Below are 17,423 nucleotides of genomic sequence, written 5' to 3' on the forward strand. Positions count from 1 at the left end.
ACCTAGATATCTTCACTAGGTCTCGATTCATTTCCCATCAGAAACAGCCTCATGTTTAAATTATCTCTTATGTAATGGCTACTCCTCCACCTTTACAATCTTATCTAGCTTCCTGAAGTGTAGTTAGTATATGTTTTAATAATGTATATTCATTATCCTTTGATAACAACCAGGTTTCAGTTATTACTATTATATACTTGTACAGTCTTGCATACAAACCCAGCTATTCTTAATACTTTATTCATTTATATCATGTATGTCAAACTCAAGGCCCGCGGGCCAAATCCAGCCCGCCGTGGAATTATCTTTGGCCCGCGAGATAATATCTAATTACTATTAAAGCTGGCCCCAGTAATCGAAGCGCCTATGGCATATGATATGGCTAATGCTGAGTTTATTCAGGTACCAGGTTTTCAGGGTTTTTAGTGTTTATTCGGCAGTCTTCTTCATAAGAAACGGAATTTGTAAAGTGAAACACTTTGTAGTTATAGCAGAGACTGAGACACATGAGAGCAGGCTGAAAAAACGGAGGCAACGAAAGCTGCGTTCGCACGCGTCCGACTGATCCGGCCCGCATGAAGTTGCATTTTGCTCAATCCAGCCCATGACCTAAAATGAGTTTGACACCCCTGATTTATATAGACCATACTTAGTCTATTACTGATGTTCCTCATCCTATTCTGACCCATTTTTATATTTTGGAAGTCTATAATCGGTTTATGTCCTAATAGGTTATTCCCCACTATGGTGTTTAAATAGTTGAGCCTGGCCTATTCCAAGATCCCTGCCTCCCATATTGTACTGCTAACACACTTCAAGATATATGCTAGTGATATTAACTATGATTCTGATTCAATAATGGATTCAACATTTTCGTAGCCACTGAAGCCAGGCTAACTGGCTGAGAATTTCCTTTCTTCTGCCTCCCTTGCTCAATAAAGAGTGAGTGATTTTCCAACCCTCTGCAACCACTTTTGACTCTTGTGATTCTTGAAAGACCACTACTAATACCTCAATACAATCTCTCTAGCTACTTCTTTCAGAAGGACTGTAGTCGACTTATACACCTTCAGACTTTTTAGCTTCTTAAGCACCTTCTCCTTAGGTAAAAGCTAAGTACACAAACTTCTGTCCCCCAGCTCATTTGAATTTCTGGCATGTTACCAGTGTTGTCAATACTGAAGACTGATACAAAACAACTATACAGATCACCTGCCAATTCTTTGTTTCCATCACTACTTCTCCAGCATCATTTTACAATGGTCCAAAGTCCACAACTAGTCAAATGCTGCTTCAAAGACAATCACTCTTTCAACATTATGATTAGAGTGTAGGTATTAGGTCCACATTTGTGCCAAGGCTTAAATGGAAATTGGGCTGAGCAAAACCCAAACTTTGCACTGATGAGTATGTTAGTGATGAACAGGTGTCAAACTGATAGAACAAATCTTAATTTGAGAGAAGACTAATTGGGCAATCAATGGTCAGATTAGATATTCTGTTTTCTATGGACAATAAATGTGTAGCCAATTTTCCTACTGTCAAGGTGGTGTTACAAATGTATTGGAACAACTTAGCTAGTGCCACAATTTGCTCTGGAGGGCAAGTCTTTCTTACCATCTATAATCAAGTTTTCAATCACAGAAAAGGGATATTTTCTGCACCTTTGTTGTTTCCAAGGCTCTCAGTTTCTTTTTAAATCAAGGAAGGTATAAAATTAGTAGAAAAATCAGCTGGTCATTGTGAGGGTCCTCAGCAGGACCACCCACTCAGATTTTAGAGCTAATCATGCTTGTGAATCCTACGGCAACAGGAAGCTTAATACACACCAAAGTACTTTTTAAAATGCAGGAGTTTGTCTTGTCAGATGTGATAATTCTGGATACCTGACTGTTATCCTGATGAATACACCAGCAGGAAGTACACCCAACTTCAATACTTGACTGACCGGGTCAAGGTGTTGGAGCTGGAGTTGGAGGTACTTAGGATCAGTCAGGAGGCTGAAGATATTAGTGCTGAAACTTTCAAAGAGGTGGTCACCCCCAGAGTACAGGCTTCAGTCAGACAGTGGATGGGTGACCACCCAGAGAAGCAAGGGATTAGGAAGTCAGTGCAGGGTTCCCCTATGGCCATTCCCCTCAGCAACAAATATACCTCTTTGGATACTAGTGGTGGGGGGGGGGGGGGGGGAAATGACCCATCAGGGCACGGGAGCAACAGCCAGGCTGGCAGCACTGTGGCCAACTCTAAGGAGAAGTCAGGCAGAGCAGTAGCTATAGGGGACCTGATAGTTCAGGAACAGAGAGGAGATTCTGTGGCTGCAAAAGAGACACCAGGATGATGTGTTGTCTCCAGGTTGTTAGGGTCCAGGATATATCAGAGCAGCTGCAAGATATTCTCAAGTGGGAGGCTGAACAGCCACAGCTCATGGGGCATTTTGGCACCAATGACATAAGAGGCCCCATGCAGTGAGTATATAGTTATGAAAGGGGCTGAAGAGAATATTTACGTCCTGTACATTTTCTGTCCTGTATTTTCGCTTGTTATTGTGTTACAGTTCCCCGGCACACCTACAATTCCTCCTCCATTGCCAGCATCTGTTGGGAACTGCTTTAAAAACAAGGGTCCCTCTCTCCTTCTTGTCTTGTCTTCTTTATAGCTGCATCGATATGTTGGGTCCAGGTTAGATCCTCAGAGATGTTGACACCCGGAACTTGAAATTGCTCACTCTCCACTTCTGATCCCTCTATGATTAGTCCGTGTTCTTACACTTCCTGAAGTCTACAATCAGCTCTTTTGTCGTATTGATATTGAGTGCAAGGTTTTCCTGTGACACCAATCAACTAGCGGGTATATCTCACTTCTGTTTGTCCTCTCATCTCCATCTGAAATTCTAACAACAATGGTTGCATCATCAGCAAATTTATAGATGGCATTTGAGCTATACCTAGCTACACATTTGGGTATATAGAGAGTAGAGCAGTGGGCTAAGCACACACCCCAGAGTGCACCAGTGTTGATCGTCAACGAGGAGAATACATTATCACAAATCCATACAGACTGTGGTCTTTCTAACGGAAATCGAGGATCCAGTTGCAGAGGGAGGTACAGAGGCCTAATTTCTTTAACTTATCGATCAGGACAGTGGGAATGAAGATGTCACAACCGAGCTATAGGTAACGAACAGAATCCTGACAGAGGTGTTTGTATTGACCAGGTGATCTAAAGCCAAGTGAAGAGCCATTGAGAATGTGTCTGCTGTACACCTATTGTGGCAACAGGCAAATGACAGTGGGACCAGGTCCTTGCTGAGGTTATTGAAGGGAGGCAAGAGACGACATTGACCAATAGCTTCATGCCCTCTCTAGGCACAGGCGAGGTCCCAGAGGACTGGCAAGTGGCCAATGTTGTTCCTCTATTTAAGAAGAGAATAAGGAAAATCCTGGAAACTATATACCGGTGAGTCTCATGTCAGTTGCAGAGTAATTGTTGGAGAAAATTCTTGGGGATAGGATATATGAGCATTTGAAAATCATTGGAAAATTAGGGACAGCCAACATGGCTTTGTGCATGGCAGGTCATAGGTCATGTCTTACAACTTGATTCTGAGTTTTTTGATAAGGTGGCAAAGAGAGATTAATGAGGATAGAGCAGTGTTCTCTATGTGGATTTTAGTAGGGCATTTGACGAAGTCCCACATGGGAGGCTAATCCAGGAGATTAAGATCCGTGGGGTGATGGCAAGTTGTCTGTTTGGATTCAGAACTGGCTTGTGCATAGAAACAGAAGGTAGTTGTTAAAGGGACTTTTCCAAGCTGGAGGTCTGTAATTAGTGGTGTTCTGCAGGGACCTCTGCTATTTGTGATGTATATAATTAACCTGGATGTAAATATAAATGGGTGGGTTAGTAAATTTGCAGATGATAGCAAGATTGGTGGAATTGTGGATAGTGTAGAAGACTGGCAAAGAATACAGCACAATATAGATCAGTTATGGGCACAGAAATGGCAGTTGGATTTTAACCCAGATAAATGTGGGATGTTGCAACTTGGTAGGGCAATTACAAGGAGACAATACACTGTTAAGGGCAAGATCCTTAACAGTATTGCTGAGCAGTCAGGCCTTGGGATACAGTTCATAGCTCCTGGAAGGTGGCTACATGGATCAATAGGGTGACAAGAAGCTCAGAGACTTTGGCCTTCACCCTGCCTTGCACAGCTGGATCCCAGATTTTCTGTCAGAACACCGGCAGGTGGTAAGAGTGAGCTCCCTCACCTCTGCCCCTCAATGCTAAAGACCCTCAGGGCTGTGCCCTAAGCCCCCTCATTTACTCTCTGTATACCCATGACTGTGTCGCCACCCACAGCTCCAATCTAATTTGCTGATGATACACTGATTGGCTTAACCTCAAATAACAATGAGGCAGCCTACAGAGAGGGTCATCATCCTACACAGTGGTGTCAAAAAACCTCTCTCTCAATGTCACAAAAACAAAGGAGCTGGTTGTTGACTAAGGAGGAATGGAGACAGGCTAACCCTTATTGACATCAATGGATCTGGGATTAAGAGGGTGAACAACTTCAAGTTCCTCTGCATACACATCACTGAGGATCTCATGTGGTCTGTACATATCAGCTTTCTGGTGTGAAAAGCACACCAGCTCCCCTTTCACCTCAGACAGTTGAAGTTTGGCATGAGTCGCCAAATCCTAAGGAATTTCTACAGGGGCACAATTGAGACCATCCTGACTGGCTGCATCACTGTACTTTCCTCAATTGCAGGATTCTGCAGAGTGGTCTGGAGAGCCCAGCACATCTTTCAATGTGAACCTCCCACTATTCAGGACATTTCAGAGACAGGTGTATAAAAAGGGTCTGAAGCATCATTGAGGACCTGAGTCACCCCAACCACAAATGCTCCAGCTGCTACCATCTGGAAATGGTACCGTAGCATAAAAGCCAGGACCAACCAGCTCCAGGACAGCTTCTTCCACCAGGCCATCGGATTAATTCACACTGAAAAAATTGTACTTCTAAGCTATATTGACTGCCCTTTTGTATATGCTATTTATTATAAATTACTATACATTGCACATTCCGATGAAGACACAACATAAAGATTCCTCGTGCATGTGAAGAATGTAAGAAATAAAGTCAATTCAGATTAAGGTGGCTTATGGAATGCTAGCTTTCATTAGTTGAGGCATTGAGTTCAAAAGTCAAGAGGTTATGTGAAACTTTATAAAAATCTGTTTAGGCCACATCCAGAATATTGCACAGAGGTCTGGTTGCCCCACTATAGGAAGGATGTTGAGGCATTGGAGAGGGTACAGAAAGGGTTTACCAGGATGCTGCCTGGTTTACAGTGCTTGTCCTATTGTGAGAGGCTGGATAAACTTTGGTTGTTTTCTCTAGAGTGGGAGGCCGAGGGGAGATCTGATAGACGTTAGAAGATTATAAGAGGCATAGATAATGTAGACAGGGAGTACATTTGACGGTTGAAATGTCTAAAACCAGAGGGCATGCATTGAAGGTGAGAAGGTGTGGGTTCAAAGGGCATGTGACAGGCAAGTTTTTTTTACTCAGAGAGTGGTGTGTTGCCTGGTATGGTGGTAGAGGTAAGTACATTGAGGCTTTTAAGAGATGTTTGGATCAGCACATTGATGTAAGGAAGATGGAGAGATATGGACATCGTGTCGGCAGGAGGGATTAGTGTTTGAGTGTTTTTTGATTTGTTTTTTAGCTGGTTCAGTACAACATTGTGAGATAAATAGTCTACTCTTGTGCTATACTGTTCTATGTTTGTTTATTATCCTTTCGGCTGGGAGAACCTACATCCACATCGTCTAGGCAAAGTGTCCTTGGGTAACGTCTCCAAACAAAAAAAAAACATCTTGGTTCACAAAAATCTTTGACAACTGATCAAAAATTGGAAAATTGCAGGCAATAAATTGCTGTTTGCATGGCTAATTCATTGGGAAACCTAAACATCATCACAACCTCCACGTGGGTCAAAGCTATGTCACATATACTACCTGCCTGGTGCCTGTAGCCCAGAGATAACTTATCATCTATTCTCTACTTGTAAGAGCAAGAAATAAGATGTGGGCAAAGAGGGTTTGCTGGATGGCAAACATTGGAATGGGGAGAGATGACCAGATAATTGGGGGTGTGAAGCAGGGAGAGAAGGATATTTGGATGGGAGAGAAAAGTTAGTATTTTCATAAGTGAAACATGAGTTATAAAGAATTCAATTATCTGAGAGAAGGTATCAGAAACAGGGGTTAAGCTCCATACCTCACAGGACTCAGTGTTTTGTGAAATGGTTCTAGTGAGTCTGAATATTATTTCTAAACTGTAAATGAATGTCCTTAATTAAATGTCACATTCCTGATAATTATTTGCACATTTCTTATACACAATATATGTGCAAAAGCCAAAATAATTCTCCACATTTCACAACTAAAACCTTAAGAGTCTGTCCATTTTATTTAAGTGGCTTGGATTCTGTTTATCATTAGCCTATCTTTAAGAAGTTCAAAACCCACAACAACTCCTCAAATAAAAAGTCTCTCATCAATTCCCTTCTAATACTTCCACCTATTATTTAAAGTTAATACTCCTGGTTAACTTCTCAAAAGAAATATTTTCCATTGTCCTCAGTTTCTTGCTCAGACAATGGCATGGTCTAACAGTTCTATTGCCAGGATTGGAGCTGACGCCACAAAGGTTTTGTGCTTAACTCTTTAATTAGACAAGACTGTGCTGCAAGCATTTTGTCATAAGGAAAATTAGCATTTCCTACTCGCTTTACCAAACCTGATGTTTGCATCATAACAGTCCTGACATTGAAGTCACCAAGGTTTACATTTACATCCCTCAAGAATAACAACTAGGGTCCTCCCTCCCCCTCCAATTTAAGAGTAGAAACATTACCAGTTCTTATCCATGGCTTCCAGGGTTGAATGATCACTGTTTGCTAACTTGGTGTTGAAAGTCCTGAAAAATCAAAGGTGCTCACCTTTGGTGAAAAGACCCGTGATGCCAGACCAGTTTACTTATGGGGCAAAATCCACCCCCAAGATATAGATCCCTTCTGGGTTATAGTGTCAGTCTACTCACTGTCTTGTTCCAGCCAGCTCCTGTGCTGGGTGAACGAAAGATACCTAGAGTATTCGGGGCGAAGTAAATGAAGTTAAGGATCTTCGACGATAGGGAAGATCCTGGGTAGGTTGAAGGATGGAGGTTGAGTTGTTACGGGTGCACGAAGGCAAGAAGATTGAAGATATGGGTTGTAAAGCAGCAGAGAGCAAAAAAAAAAGTCTTCCCGAACACGTCGGTGTGTAGAGGTGCATGTACACTTGTTCTCTGAAGTCCTCAATATTTTATAACGGCCTTCTCCACTCTGAAGGCTGAATCCACAACCCCCTCCCTTTCCTCGAAACCCACGTCCTCATCCAAGAACAGAGCTCTTCTCTATAAAATTATCTGGGTACCCATCTGTTTGAAATTCCGTTCGATCATAAATCTCACCTTAAAGGTTCTGCTATCGTCGAGTGCTCCGCCTTTCAGTGCAAGAAGCCTTCAGCGAATCCAAGCTCCCGCCCACAGATCCGTCTCCTTACCCTTACCAAACGTACGCTGCATCATGGGATGTAGCGGGAGGCCCATGAGAACTACAGCTCCCATAAATCCTTTCACTCACGCATACGATACCAATTGGTGCACATGCGTATTAGTTCCCGCTGTGTCAGGCCGTGAGGATTTTGCCAGTTGGGTGAGGTGCATTATGGAACTGCTTGTTCATGCTTTGCGGTATTTTCTATTTCAGTAATTGACTAGTACAATTTCACCTCGACGTTATGGCCGGAAAAGTAAAATGGACGACAGACATTGAGAAATCAGTACTCGTAAATAATTTTGAGAAGAGGGGTTGGATTCAGACATCTACTGATGAAGACTGGAACTTCTATTGGTGAGTGAAGTACGGGTATTGCTCTGTGATATGTTTTACAAAGTTATTTATTTTAGTTCTCACACCTTTAAGGTTGCTTCCCACAAACCTAATCCTATGGATATTCCAGATGTCTCTGAGTGATTACTGTGGTCTATGATCGTTCACAAATATCCTCACGTAATGTATATAGCTTCATAGATTCCTCACCTGGAGGACAGTAACATTTAGTGTGTACTGTACTGACTAAACTGAGGAGAATATGGAGATTTCAATTTGTGTGGTTTACCTGAGGTTCTTGGACTGCATATAAGCATTATAACACAGTAAAAAGATTGAGGGCAAAGAGAAGCTACAAAATATAACAGGCATTTAAAATTAAGACTGTAACACTATTGACCATAAGATATGGGTGCAAAATTAGGCCACTTGGCCCACCGAGTCTGTTCTGCCATGGCTGATTTATTCTCCCTCTCAACCCCATTCTCCTGCCATCTTCTTGTAACCTTTGATGCCCTGACTAATCAAGAATCTTAACAACTTTCTATAAAAATATCCAATGACGTGGGCTCCATGGCAATGAATTCCACAGATTCACCACCATCTGGCTAAAGAAATTCCTCCTCCATTCTAAATGGTCACCCCTTTATTCTGAGGCTGTGCCCTTCAGGCCTAGACTCCCCCACTCAGGAAACAACCTCTCCACATCCACTCTAACTAAGTCTTTCATCATTTGATAGGTTTCAATAATAATCCCCTCATTTTTTTAAACTCTAGTGAGTACAAGCCCAGACTCCTCAAATGTTCTTCATAAGATAAGGCTTTCGTTCCCTGGATCTCCTCTGTACCTGCTCTAAAACCAGCTCATCATTCCTTAGATAAGGGTCCAAAACTGCTCAGAATACTACCAGCGCTTTATAAAACCTCAGCATAATATCCTTGCTTTTATATACTGATCCTCTCAAAGTGAATGCTAACACTAACAATCTCAGAATATCAGAGGATGAGAGGTGACCTGATACAGGAATATAAGATATTGAGAGGCTTTGATCATGTGGATAGACAGAGGCTTTTTCCCAGTGCTGCAATGGCTAATACGAGGGGGCATAGTTTTAATGTGCTTGGAAGAAGGTACAAAGGAGATGTCAGAGGTAAGTTTATCCACATAGAATTGACTGCCAGTGAAGGTAGTAGAGATGGATGATACAATAGGGTCTTTTAAGAGACTCTTTGATAGGTACATGGAGCTTAGAAAAATGGAGAGCTATGCAGTAGGGGAATTGTAGGCAGCTTACCTAGGTTACATGGTCAGCACAACATTGGGGGTCTGTAATGTGCTGTAGATTTTCTATGTTTCTATTGCAGAAGTGCATTAAGAGCAAGGAGATAATCGATGTATTAGGCCTCTTGGGAACAGAATATGTGCAAGGGGTGTGCTCTTAATGAATAGGTCATATCTGTGGAGAAAGATGCTGTAATTGCAGATTCCCAAAAGGAGCAACTGGGATAATATAGAACATATTAACATGTGTATATATACAATGGCATGCAAAAGTTTGGGCACCCCTGGTTAAAATTTCTGTTACTAGCTAAGTGAGTAAAAGATGACCTGATTTCCAAAAGGCATAAAGGCATAATGACACATTTCTTTAATATTTTAAGCAAGATTACTATTTTATTTCCATCTTTTACAGTTTCAAAATAACAAAAAAGGAAAAGGGCTTGAAGCAAAAGTTTGGGCACCCTGCATGGTGTGTACTTAGTAACACCCCTTTTGGCAAGTATCACAGCTTGTAAATGCTTTCTGTAGCCAGCTAAGAGCATTTCACTTGTTTGGGGGATTTTCTCCTATTCTTCCTTGCAAAAGGCTTTTAGTTCTGTGAGATTCTTGGGCAGTCTTGCATGCATTGCTCTTTTGAGGTCTATCCACAGATTTTCGATGATGTTTAGGTCAGGGGACTGTGAGGGCCATGGCTAAACCTTCAGCTTGCACCTTTTGAGCTAGTCCATTGTGGATTTTGAGGTGTCTTTAGGATCATTATCCTGTTGTAGTCATCTTCAGCTTTTTTATGGACGGTGTGATGTTTGCTTCCAGAATTCGCTGGTATTTAATTGAATTAATTCTTCCCTCTACCAGTGAAATGTTCCCCGTGTCACTGGCTGCAACACAAGCCCAAAGCATGATTGATCTACCCTCATGTTTAACAATTGGAGAGGTGTTCTTTTCATGAAGTTCTGCACCCTTTTTTCTCCAAACATACCTTTGCTCATTGCGGCCAAAAAGTTCTATTTTAACTTCATCAGTCCACAGGACTTGTTTTCAAAATGCATCAGGCTTGTTTAGATGTTCCTTTGCAAACTTCTGATGCTGAATTTTGTGGTGAGGACGCAGGAAAGGTTTTCTTCTGATGACTCTTCCATGAAGGTCATATTTATGAAGGTGTCACTGCACAGTAGAACAGTGCACCACCACTCCAGAGTCTGCTAAATCTTCCTGAAGGTCTTTTGCAGTCAAAAAGGGGTTTTGATTTGCCTTTCTAGCAATCCTACAAGCAGTTCTCTCAGAAAGTTTTCTTGGTCTTGCAGACCTCAACTTGACCTCCACCTGACCTCCACCGTTCCTGTTAACTGCCATTTCCTAATGATTGTGGCATCATTTATTTTAATTTTCAGAGTGCTAGGCAGCTGCTTAGAGGAGCCCATGGATTGTTGGGACAAGGTTTGAGGAGTCAGGGTATTTATAAAACTTTGAAATTTGCATTACCTGGCCTTTCCTAACAATGACTGTGAATAAGCCATGGTCCTAACAAGCTAATTAAGGTCTGAGACCTTGGTAAAAGTTATCTGAAAGCTCAAATCTTTTGGGGTTCACAAACTTTTGCATGGTGCTTCTTTCCTTTCTTTCACTCTCAAATTGTATAAACCAAAAATAATACATTAATCTTGCTTAAAATGTTGAAAAGAATGTTTCATATTTAACTTTATGACTTTTGGAGATCAGTTCATCTTTTACTCAACTATTCACAGCAACAGAAATTTTGACCAGTGGTGCCCAAATTTTTGCATGCTACTGTAAGACCATAAGACATAGGAGTAGACTTGGGCCATTTGGCCCATCAAGTCTGCTCTACCATTCAATTGTGGCAGGTCCTTTTTTCCCCTCCTCAACGCACTCCGCAGCCTTCTCCCTCTGTCCAATCAACAACTGATCAATCTCTGCCTTAAATACACCTAACAACCTAGCTTCCACAGCTGCCTGTGGTAACAAATTCACCACCCTCTGGCGAAAGAAATTTCTCTGCATCTGTGTTTTAAATGGACGCTCCTGTATCCTGAGGCTGTATCCTCTTATCCTAGACTCCCCCCACCATTGGAAACATACTTTCCACATCGACTCTGTCTAGGAATTTCAACATTAAAAAGGTTTCAATGAGATCCTCCCCTCATCCTTCTAAATTCAAGTGAGTACAAACCCAGAGCCATCAAACGTCCTTGTATTCCCAGAATAATCTTTGTGAGCATCCTCTGAGCCCTCTCCAATGCCAGCACATCTTTTCTTAGATGAGGAGTCCAAAACTGTTCCCAATACTCAAGGTGAGGCGACAACAGTGCCTTATAAAGCCTTAGCATTACATCCCTGCTCTTGTATTCTAGACCTCTTGAAATGAATGATAACACTGCATTTGCCTTCCTCACCACCGACTTAAGCTGCATGTTAACCTTTAGGGTGTTCTGCACAAGGACTCCCAAGTCCATTTGCATCTCAGATTTTAGGATTTTCTCTCTGTTTAGAAAATAGTCTGCACATTTATTTCTTCTACCAAAGTATATGACCATGCATTTTCCAACATGGTATTTCACTTGCCACTCTCCTGCCATTCTTGTAATCTATTTTAAGTCCTTGTTTGCTTAACACTCCCTTCCCCTCCACCAATCTTCATCTTTGCAGACTTGGCAACAAAGCCATCTATTCCATCATCTATAACATTGATATACAGCAGAAAAAGAAGCAGTTTCCAACACCAACCCTTGCGGAACACCACTACTCACTGGCAGCCAACCAGTAAAGGATCCTTTTATTCCCACTCTCTGCCTCCTACCAATCAGCCAATGCTCTAACCAAGCCAATAACTTCCCTGTAATGCCATGTGCTCTTAACTTGGTAAGCAGCCTCATGTGTGGAGCTTGTGAAAGTCCAGATATACAACATCTACTGCATCCCCTTTATCTATCCTACATGTAATTTTCTCAAAGAATTCCAACAGGTTCCTCAGACAAGATTTTCTCTTAAGGAAGCCATGCTGACTTTGTCCTAATGTCCTGTATCACCAAGTACTCCATAACCTCATCCTTAACAATTGACTGGGAACACAGGCTATATGGTTGAGGAACAGTGGAAGACTTTCAAATAGATTTTTCATGGTGCTCAACAAAAGTACATTCCAGTTAAAAACAATAACAGTAGAGGTGGGGAGAGTCAGTCTTGGATAACTAAGGAAATAAAAGAAGGCATCAAACTAAAAGCTCATGTACAAAGTTACCAAGAGTAGTGGGAAACAGGAAGATTGGGAAGACTTTAAAAAGCAACAAAGAACCCCAAAGCGAGCAATAAAGAAAGAGAAAATAGATTATGAAAATAAACCAGCACAAAATATAAAAGCAGATAGTAAAAGTTTTTATAATTATATAAAGCATAAAAGCATGGCTAAAATGAACGTAGGTCTCCTAGAGGAAGAGATGGGGGAATTGATATTGGGTAATGAGGAAATGGCCGAGGCTTTAGATGACTATTTTGTCTCTGTCTTCACAGTGGAGGACACGTCTAACATGCCAAAGAGAGGTATTATGGATGTAATGGGAGGTGAGGACCTCGATACAATAGCTATCACTAAAGAGGTAGTGCTGAGCAAACTTATGGGCCTGAAGATAGACAAATCCCCTGGTCCTGATAGAATGCATCCCAGGGTACTGAATGAAATGGCTGAAGTTATAGTAGAAGGTTTGGTGATAATTTACCAAAGTTCTCTGGACTCTGGGCAGGTCCCGGTGGATTAGAAGACAGCAAATGTCACACCACTGTTCAAAAAGGAATGTAGGCAAAAAGCAGGTAACTATAGGCCAGTTAGTTTAATATTTGTCGTTGGGAGAAAGTTTGGAGCTATCATTAAAGAAGAAATAGCAAGCCATCTAGAAAGAAATGGATCCATCAGGCAGATGCAGCATGGATTCAGCAAAGGCAGGTCCTGTGTGACAAACTTACTGGAGTTCTTTGAGGATATAATGGGCACAGTGGATAGAGGGGAACAGATGAACATTATTTACTTGGATTTCCAGAAGGTGTTCAATAAAGTGCTGCATAAAAGACTTGTCTATAAGATAAAGCTGCATAGAGTTGGGGTGATGTATTAGCACGGATAGATGATTGGTTAACTAATAGAAAGCAGAGAGTAGGGATACATGGGTGTTACTCTGGCTGACAATCAGTGGTGAGCGGTGTGCTGCAGGGGTCAGTGCTGGGCCCGCAACTGTTCACGATATACATTAACGATCTGGAAGAGGGGACCAAGTGTAGTGTAAGTTTGCCGATGATACTAAATTGAGTGGAAAAGCAAATTGTGCAGAAAGTATGGAGAGTCTGCAGAGAGATATAGATAGGTTAAGTGAGTGAGCAAGGGACTGGGAATGTACTCACTAGAATTCAGAAGAATGAAAGGAGATCTTATAGAAGCATAAAATTATGAAATGGAAAGATAAGATGGAGACAGGAAAGTTGTTTCTAGTTGTAAGACTAGAACGGGGACTTAGCCTTAAGATTCGGGGGAGTAGATTTAGGCCTGAGATGAGGAGGAACTGCTTTTCCCAAGCGGTGATGAATCTGTGGAATTCTCTACCCATTGAAGCAGTGGAAGCTACGTCAATAAATATATTTAAGACAAGGTTGAATAGAGTTTTGCATAGTAGGGGAATTAAGGGTAATGGGGAAAAGGCAGCAGGTGGAGATGAGTCCATGGCCAAATCAGCCATGATTTTATTGAATGGCGGAGCAGGCTCGACGGGCCAGATGCCCTACTGCTGGTCCTATTTCTTATGTTGACTCCAACATCTTCCCAACGACTAAAGTCAGACTAACTGGTCTATAATTTCCTTTCTGCTTCCTTCCTCTTTTCTTAAAGAGTGGAGTGACATTTGCAATTATCCTGTCCTGGCACCATGCCAGAGTCCAATGATTTTTGAAAGATCATTACTAATACTTCCACAATCTTTACTGCTACATCTTTCAGAACTCTATGGTGTAGTTAATCTGGCCGGGTGACCTCTGTACATTGAGGTCTTTCAGGTTTTAAAGCACCTTCTCCCTTATTGTAGAAACTGCACTCAATTCTCTTCCCTAACACCCTTAAACATCTGGCACCCTGTTAGTGTCTTCCACTGTGAAGACTGACGCAAAATACTCAGTTCATTTACCATCTCCTTGGCCCCCGTTATTATTTCTCTGGCCTCATTTTCTAGCTTTCTTATATCCACTCTCATCTCTCTCTTAGTGTTTTACATACTTGAAAAAGCTTTTACTATCCACTTTGTTGTTGTTTGCTGGCTTGCTTTCATATTTCATCTTTTCCTGCCTAATGATTCTTTTAGTTGCTCTCTGTAGGTTTCTAAAAGCTTCTCAATCCTCCATCTTCCCACTAATTTTTGCTTTGTATGCCCTCTTATGCTTTTACATTAGCTTTGACTTACCTTGTCAGCCACGGTTGTACTATTTTGCCATTTAAGTATTTCTTTGTTTTTGGAATACATCTATGAATATGTTTTAGCAGACATGGGTGGATAAATACCCAGAGCCTAATGAGATGTGAGCAGAGATTGATCAGTGATAGTCAGCATAGCTTTGTTAGTGGGAGAACCTTTTTTGCAAATTCAAACAAATTACTTGAAGTAACAAAGTACAGAGCAGTATGGATGATGTCATCCATGTTGATGCCTTTGGTAAAGTTAGGCATGGGATCCAAGGCAAGTTAGGGATTCAAGTTTGATATGATTATAACAAGCAAAAAGTGATGGTTGACCTTGAGGTTGGAGTTCTGTGACCAGTGGTTACTATAAAGATTGATACTGAGGTCCTAGCAACACACACAAAATGCTGGTGGAACGCAGCAGGCCTCTATAGGAAGAAGTACAGTCGACGTTTCGGTTGAGACCCTTCATCAAGACTAATGGGAAAAAGAGATAGTAAGAGATTTGAAAGTGGTAGTGGGAGACCCGAAATGATAGGAAAAGACAGGAGGAGGAGGGATGAAGCTAAGAACTGGGAAGTTGATTGACAAAAGAGATGCAATGTTGGAGAAGGGGGGGGTATCATAGGATGGAAGGCTTTGGAAGAAAGAAAGGGGAAGGGGAGCACCAGAGGAAGATGGAGAACAGGCAAGGAGTTGTTGTGAGAGGGAAAGAGAGAGAAAAAAAATAAAAATTAGGCATGGGGTAAGAAGGGGAGGAGGGGCATTAATGGAAGTTAGAGAAATCAGCATTCATGCCATCAGGTTGGAGGCTACCCGGGTGGAATATAAGGTGTTGTTCCTCCAACCTGAGTGTGGCTTCATCTTGGCAGTAGAGGAGGCCATGGATTGACATATCAGAATGGGAATGGGACGTGGAATTAAAATGTGTGGTCACTGGGAAATCCTGCTTCCTCTGGTGGACAGAGCGTAGGTGTTCAGTGAAACGGTCTCCCAGTCTGCGTCGGGTCTCACCAATATATAAAAGGCCACACCAGGAGCACAGTATATAACACCAGCCGACTCACAGGTGAAATGTCACCTCACCTGAAAGGACTGTTGCGTTCCACCAGCATTTTGTGTGTGTTGCTTGAATTTCCAGCATCTGCAGATTTCCTTGTGTTTACTGAGGTCCTGATTGTTTCCTGTAACCACTGGTGACATGGGCATGAAGGTAGGAGGTTTAATTCATATATTCACAACTGACACAAAAATTGCTGTTATTGCTGATACCAAGATTGCGACATTATTGTTATATTTGCTCAGCCTGTTCGTCATTTTTCCCTTTGGTTGAAGACAAGCTCAGCCTGGCCTGGTGGGAATGTCTTCCTGCTCTGCATTTTGCAATTTACTCATCCTTTTGTCTGTGTTCTCACTTTCTACCTGCACCCATTCATTCATTGAACCAGAGCCCTGTTTGCAGCTTATACTCATGGTCTTCTAGGTTTTGCCTGTCAGACATGCCTCCTCCACACTCCCTGCAGTTTAATTGAGTTTTTGTTAATTTTAACTGTTACTGAGTCTATGATAACACGCACTAAACTAATTTTTAAAGATTATCAGGTGGACAGAAAAAAAGGATTCCATTATATTCTCAATGACACCTTGAACAAATGTAATGTCACCAATAACTCTTTGAAACCCGTGGATCATATCCGCTCAAAAGTGAAGAGGGAGCAAAAGCCTTATGTATATGGTGGAAGGAGCACAGCATTGTACAGATTGCTCGCCTTTCTGTCCTGTTTAACACCTCCTGCCCCATCTGTGGAAGAGTTTCTAGTTCCCACAAAAGCTTTATAAACCACCTCAGAACTGGAGTGGTAGCATGTGGTCCTCAAAGGACTCCCTAAGGAGAAGAAAACCTGTGTACGCTTGAATATAGTATTCTTCTGTATCATCTTCACCTTCTCTACTACCTTTACAGGAAAATCATCTGCTACTGCCAGTAGCTTCTATATTGCATATTCAGTATTTTTATCCATTGTTTTGCAGGCCAGCCCCAGGTGAAGAACACCCAAATTATGGACAAGCTCCCATAAGTATTATTAAATTCAAAAGTCTGCTGAACATGCATACATTTGTTCCTGGGAATGCTCTCTCAGCACTTTAAATAATTGTTATTTTCTACCAGTCTTGTGTGCTTTTGATGCTGTTCATTACAATACTGGAGGTATAGTTACCATATCAAATCATATTTGTGTGTTTCTGGACAGAAGAACAAAATCAATTTATGGATGTCTGTGGAAATGAAACCCATTCCTCACCCAAGAAAGACCAATATAACCAATATATGTGCTCTGGCATTCTATTTGTATCCTAGGTTTCAATGCCACAGATATGCTGGAATAGAGGGATGTCTGTTGTGACATTCTGATGTAAAAATTGGAGGGTTAGGTCCAAGAATGCTCAATAGGAATTTGTGGCAGAGACCAATGTGAATGGTTTGCCTAATTAGAACTGGTGTAAATCAGTGAACCTCTTTCTCTCTGTGTGTAGTTCCTCTTTCTTTGTGATGCAAAGACAATCTTTTTTGACCATTATCTACAATACAGCTTAAAGCTGTCATTACTCTGTCATTGGAGGTGTCACAAACTAGCTTTAGTGTATGAATATACACTACAAGTTCACACGTTTCTTTCCCCACCATTATGTTTCTTCAGCTGTCAGTGTAATACCATTGAGGTCTGGCAGAAATGTC

At 41.6% G+C, this 17,423-nt stretch overlaps 2 protein-coding genes across 4 annotated transcripts in view; one reads left to right on the top strand and one right to left on the bottom strand.

Annotated features, from left to right (window-relative positions):
• Positions 1 to 7,650, bottom strand: part of LOC140717098 (bcl-2 homologous antagonist/killer-like) — a 111,615-nt gene extending 103,965 nt beyond the window's left edge. The window contains exon 1 of the mRNA XM_073030310.1: positions 7,532 to 7,650. The gene's annotated coding sequence lies outside the window, so the exon portion shown is untranslated. The remainder of the gene's footprint in view (positions 1 to 7,531) is intronic.
• Positions 7,651 to 7,748: 98 nt separating this feature from the next.
• LOC140717094 (polyglutamylase complex subunit TTLL1-like) overlaps positions 7,749 to 17,423 on the top strand; it is a 29,707-nt gene continuing 20,032 nt past the window's right edge. For 2 of the 3 annotated variants that reach the window (XM_073030292.1, XM_073030294.1), the window contains exons 1-2: positions 7,749 to 7,973; positions 9,647 to 9,703. In XM_073030292.1, coding sequence (XP_072886393.1) covers positions 7,861 to 7,973; positions 9,647 to 9,703 — 170 coding nt within the window. In that variant the 5' untranslated portion in view covers positions 7,749 to 7,860. The remainder of the gene's footprint in view (positions 7,974 to 9,646; positions 9,704 to 17,423) is intronic. The other variant, XM_073030293.1, reaches the window with a different exon arrangement.

Source organism: Hemitrygon akajei, chromosome 27 (genome assembly GCF_048418815.1).
Source record: "Hemitrygon akajei chromosome 27, sHemAka1.3, whole genome shotgun sequence".
Classification (NCBI taxonomy): domain Eukaryota; kingdom Metazoa; phylum Chordata; class Chondrichthyes; order Myliobatiformes; family Dasyatidae; genus Hemitrygon; species Hemitrygon akajei.